Source organism: Sycon ciliatum, chromosome 7, assembly GCF_964019385.1.
Source record: "Sycon ciliatum chromosome 7, ocSycCili1.1, whole genome shotgun sequence".
Taxonomy (NCBI): domain Eukaryota; kingdom Metazoa; phylum Porifera; class Calcarea; order Leucosolenida; family Sycettidae; genus Sycon; species Sycon ciliatum.
The window spans coordinates 26987088-26993153 of record NC_088649.1 but is presented as its reverse complement, the minus strand read 5'-3'; the positions used below and the strand labels follow the sequence as shown (position 1 = coordinate 26993153).

The 6066-nt window shown below is 47.5% G+C and overlaps 1 protein-coding gene across 1 annotated transcript in view; it reads right to left on the bottom strand.

The window, feature by feature from the left end:
• Positions 1-322: 322 nt before the first annotated feature.
• LOC135821761 (uncharacterized) overlaps positions 323-6066 on the bottom strand; it is a 45386-nt gene continuing 39642 nt past the window's right edge. Inside the window, exons 25-27 of the mRNA XM_065334758.1 lie at positions 5914-6003; positions 3935-4642; positions 323-1084 (exon numbers count right to left, since the gene is read on the bottom strand). Of these exons, the coding sequence (XP_065190830.1) occupies positions 975-1084; positions 3935-4642; positions 5914-6003 (908 nt within the window). The 3' untranslated portion in view covers positions 323-974. The remainder of the gene's footprint in view (positions 1085-3934; positions 4643-5913; positions 6004-6066) is intronic.

The following is a 6066-nucleotide window of genomic DNA, read 5'->3' as shown; positions in this document are numbered from 1 at the left end:
TATCAGGGACTATGCAGGGCTGGAACAGGCGTTGCACACTCTGGGGGCTATGTACTTTTGCTAAGCTTTGTTACAAACAGCAATCTGTGTCGTATTTAGCGCGGGCGACACCTTCGAGTACTAATTTGTTGACCCCGCCAATCAAAGTGAATGGCATGTAGGCTGGTACGCGCCTGATACGCGCTGTAAATTCCAACATGCTGGAATTTCCATTTGGGCGCGTTTCCGTATGCATGGCGCACCAAAAGACAGCAAAAATACGCACAAACGCGTGGTTTCACGCGTACACGCACCAGTTGTGACCAGAGCTTAAGTCCGAAGATTGAGAACTTTTCCTCAACTTAGAAACAAGAGTTAGAAATGAAAAAAGAAAAAAAACTGGAGCCAAATGACTTGAGCCCAAACTGCCAGATTCTCAGTCAAAGAACTTGGGGAACACATTAAAAGACTAAGTAACAACTGAGAACATCTGTTTATAAATAAGCAATGTAGACGACTTATGAATATACTATGTGCTAGTACAATACACAACAACAAAGCTAAACCAGTTAAGGTATGCTATGTCGGAATCAATCTATTATTGCCCTCATCATCTTGCAAATAATAGATGCATAATTACTAATTAGAATACGACATAATTACTCAGCCGTAGCGGGTTATGGGACATCAGTCTGCCTCAGATTTTCACTGATCTGAAATTGCAGATTTGAAATTTACAATGGGAGGAAATTATCAGGACTGGAAAGACACTTGGTTAGCCAGGCTCTTCACGTCCTGGAAACGTTCTGTTGGAGTAACACCGACTGCATGTGCCTGTCGAGTTTCCTGGACCGAATTGTGGATGCTATGGAAGATCGGTGGGTAAGTGGAAGGGCACCAGGTTAGTCCTGTCGGTAGTATTCCCCCCGGTTTATGAGTAACTAGTTACAATTACTGACACTTCATGCACTGCACTGTTCATCACCGTCACTCTATTAGACGACTTCGGTTGGAGTAGTTGTGGCTGGGTCGCTCGTTGGTTTGGTTATTGAGTAACTGGTCGTGGGTGTAGCAGCCTGGGTAGTGTTAGCGAACTCGTTGCTCTCTGTTGCGGAGAAACAGAGATGACACACACAAGCATCTCAGCAAAGCAGTCAACAGCATACCATCCCCTCTTCGCAAAATCTGATTTCAAAAATTACTATGGAAACCCACCAACATTTTGACTTTAGATCTTCACTTTTTTTGTTCCATATTGCTCTCCTGAACTCATAGTGCTCAGGGTGATATTTGAAAGGGGAACACTTAGGGCCCGGTCCCACGTAACTTGGGTTCGCTTCAGCATGGAGGTTCTGCAACAGCGAGCCTTGTGTCGCTCCAGCGAAACCACGTGTGTATGGTCACGCATACAAACAGGGCAAACTCCTACTTCAGCGGAAAATGACAGTAAAGTGGGCTGTGGTGCATACGGTACGGACAATAGACGAGGTCACTGACCATCTTGCACGCATTTTGTTGCATGGGCATCATACGCATACAAATTTCTTGTAGTAAGTCCTTATACAGCAGACCGTGGTGCTTTCCGCTGAAGCGAAACCGCAGAAGCGACAGTCTTGGTTCAAAAATTTTGGAGGAAGCGGATTGGAGTTTCCACTGAGGCGGAAGTTCTGCTTTTTGCCGTTGCCATGGTATTGTTCGCTCCTGCGACGTCGCTTCGAGCTTCAGCAGATCCACTACTTTCGAGTGCATGTGTGACCGGGGCCCTAACAAGTTACGATACAGATGGCACCGAAAATTAGGAATTTCCTCAACTCTGAGGTGACCGGTGCTCCTGCCTATGCAGTCAGCTCAAAACCTGGAAGGTTGTCCGGAGCTCGGTTCGCTTGCCATCAATAGTAGATAAACAAGTGTGTGCAACTCGCGTATTGGTAGTCCCACGGCAGATTTTTTTATTGGCGTAATCTTTTCGACGACGCTCGCGCTGCGAGTCTTTCGGAAAGTTTTCCCTCGTGCTCTTGGCCGGACTTACACTACAAGCCCACTGCCCAGCACGTGCCCCAGACTAGGCATAGCGCGATTTTGCTAGCAATTATGCTAGCAAAATATCGAAGAATTCTGAAAGGGAATTTGCTAGCAAAACGGAGCAAAATATCGGTGTGTTCGCTGGAAATTTGAAGATTTTACACTTACACGGTGCACGTGACTCAATTTTGCACAGTTTAAGCAAAACGTGACTCACTTTTTCTCATTTTTGCCAACACTTGACCCACTTTCGGTCACTTTTCCCACATGTGACACAATTTTTTTTGGGGGGCAAAAAGGGAGCAAAATATCGAGTGGCCTGGCAAAATGAAAGCAAAATATTAACGATGAGAAAGCAAAATGTTGCGGCAAAATATCGAAGCTTCACTGGCAAAATCGGGCTTTGCCTACTCTGCACTGCTCTGCGGCAAAATGCGCGTTTCTCTGAAAAAAAAATTCTGCAGTGGGCGGGGGTATTTGCAGATTGTGCAGGAGAGATCCGGAGTTGCGCACTCTTGTTTATCTACTCTTGCTAGTAACTAGTAGCTACCACCATTTCTCTGGTCATTAAAGGTATGTCTTTGCCACCGTATCATTATTACTTAAAAAGTCTTTTCAGGAGCTGTACTGAGGCTTTTTAAACTCTCGTGAAATTGCAAAATCTGGGTTTGCGTTAGGGCCGAAAACCCCTGAATATTCGAACCTCTGTTCTTCTGCCTTCCCAGCTCGAACATCCGCGATGTGAAGAAAATTCAAACTGGAAAACGTGATCCAATCCGCACACAACTTCCGGTCTTTCTGCGATCGCACTGCACATGAACCATCCTGACAAACAGTCCTACAGCGCAGTACCACAGGACGTGCTACGAAGTTGTTTTTGCGAATTCCGTGTATCCACACGTAACCATATGCATAGCTGAGTGGTTAGTATGCCTGGCAACCATACCGCTTTTGGCCGGGCCTGTTCCAATTGCGAGGACAGTAATAGCACCAAAGAGCGAACCACAGATACGACCATTTTTTTTACAAATTGCGTGTGAGCCGAGCACGTCTGTGAACAGCATGCCCAAGAAAGGTTACGTTCCCTGTAGGTCATGGTTGCATGGCTGGTGCAAAGTAGAGGTCAGAATAGCTTGAGCCTCAGGAATTTGAGGACTTTGAATGACCATTCTACGTTGAGTATGTGAGCCGATGAAAATTTTGGTTGGAGGATACAGAGTTTTGCTCACATGCAGTAAGGCAGCTCTCAAAAAGGCGTGACGGCTATTTTTTGCTTGTACATTGCATGTAGCAGCAATAGTTTGAGAGCCAAGATCTGTAGCACATTGCATCCATATGCCAACTGGGGGCGCATTTGGTTGGTACAACCTAGAACAGGATTCACCAGAACAGCGCGTTTGGTTGGCACTGCACCTGTTCTGGGTCGGCCAGAACATGTTCTGCTTGCTCCGGCCTCGAGGCCGGAGCAAACCGAGCAGTTTCACTTTTTCACTGTGGAACCTGGCGGGTACATCGATTTTGGTCCCAAATGATCACGTGCACACACTTTGGGGTTGGACTCTTCGTACTGTACACAGTCACCATGGTGACACATACACATTTTGAAGTATGTACTAAGTTTGGCATATTTTTTTCACAAAAATGTGCTCTGTTTCTGGAGTACCGTGCAGTTGGCATGGGGCTGCGCCATGTGCACCAGCTGTTCGATCCTGTTCTAGATCGTACCAACCAAACGCACCGTGGACGTACAGAAACTAAAAATGAATTGAAAACGCACACTATGAGGGTAACTTAGTAAAGATGATTCGGAGACCTTTGGTTGGAGGAGTTACTTTTGCCCCGCCCCCACTTCCATCCAATATGTCACCGCCACCGCTGTGCAGCATCTGATGGTTCTGTGGTATTCAGTGAAAACAAAAAAATAAAAACTTACCAGGTGTGGGTTGGTAAAGGCAGGTTGTTACATTTGTACAGACACCGACTCCACCACACTCTTTGCCGCTGTCAGCATCGACCGAACACTGACTGGTGACTCGAGACTGGTCCACGCAGCGTTGCTTGTGGCACACGAGGTCCTTGTTAGCGCCGCTGGCATCACAGCGTGTTCCGTCCTTCACGAGCGATGGGTCATCGTGGCTTCTTGGCGGGGACGCGTACAAACCATTGCACCTGATTATACCGCCATCACCGCGTACGGGAACGGTTTTTGACAGAACATCACTACTGGGTTGGTTCTTTCGAGCAACTGGAAGGCAGAACAAACTACCACATAGGGCATCTCCAGCCGCACAGGCTGCATAGGATCCTGGGGTGGAATTGGACGATTTGAAACCACAGTTACCCGTACGTTCTCCAAAAACGTTCATGATCGCGAAGCAATCCTCAGGAGCTGACCCTTGATCCATATCGTTCCAGACACTCTGACACTGGCCAGTTCGTGATTGGCAAACTCCACTCCAGCAGGATGCTTGACTATTGGAGCAAGGCCAGCCGTTGCGTGCGGTCAGGTCCTGTGGACATGTGGCATTCTCGCCGTCGCAGTACTCCTCCACGTCACAGTCGCTGGTGGCGGCACGGCAGACCTGATCCCGGCGTGTCACGATGCGCTTGTTCACGCAGCATGGGTCCGTGTCCGCACACCCTACATCAAACCAACACACAACAACAACATTGGTCAGTATGCCAGACATTGGCATAACAGTAAGAAATCAGCCTACGAACCTCCCAAAGAAAAACGTGTGCAGCATGCAAATTATGCCCGCAGCAGATATCGAGAAAAAAAAGATGTGAGGTACTATTTAGGGACTTTCACAGTCTTTGAGGGGCACGGCATGACAGATGGAGCAGACTTTTGGCTTGTAAATCCACGGCCAATACTGTTCTTTATGTCGAGATGCTGGACGGGCTTGAGTAGGAGCTGATTATTTCAATCCATTGGACCAGAACACATCCCATCCAACATCTACAACGGCCTGGCTACCCGTTCTATGGGGTCTGGTGATGGCGAAAACTCACATCAGGCGATGTAGTGTGCCTGTAGTGCCAACCTGTTCTAGTGACCACTGGGGAAAGCTTAATTTCTTCACTCCACTCGGCCAGTGGAGTAGAAAATTGGCATTTCCCTGACATAAATCTACTCGGCTTACATCATCGACAAACCATTCACGGCGGCTGCAAGCAAGGTCAAACCATTATATCAAGAATCCATAATCCTCCAGAGTGCGCAACTTCACTGATCAGATCTGGGACGAAATGCGTGTTGAACGTCATAGTGTGACATCATGAGTAGGGAAAATGTGAACCGTGGTTGACCGCGTCGACGCAATGACGCAAGTCCGACCCAAACATGACGTAAATCACGGATTACGCCGTCCCACAACCCCATTCTAGTTGCGCACTCTGCGGGATTATGGTCTCTTGATGATATTAATGAGGCAGGGACACTCCACTTCTCAAAATCCGCTGTGATCAAGTCCCGCTAGTGTTTCCCGGGTGACACAAAATGGGCATTTTGCAACAAGCCAGGAGACCAGAAGTTGCTGGGGCCGATGACCGCCATTCATGCATGCAAGTTGGCTCAACTAGTCCAACCGACGACAGGCAAATCAACTACTACAATGTACCATACTTTCCAGAGTAATCGCCGCACCTGAGTATTATCCGTGCCCAGATTATACCCATCCACCCTTTACATCGTGGTGTATTAATTTTAACCACTGGAGTGTGAGCAGCACAGACCTTTTATTTTTTGGGGGGTGTAAATTAGGAGTGTTTAAAATGCGGACTGTAATCCGAACACATGGCATTACTTTCACTGGACATAGATTTACAAAGCGAAAGAAATGTAACTGCAACATGCAGTACGCACGCCGAAGGAATGCAGCGTATTCGCTTCATTAAGTAGACGCTTACGAGTCTGGCACCGGTCACCAATCCATCCTTCAGCGCAGGTGCAGGTGCCGTCTTCATTACAGCGACCCTGGTTCAGACATGTTCTGCACTCTGCAGCAGTTATAGTGTGCAGTGCATGACGTACATATTGTTTCAGTGCACAACAAAAATAGC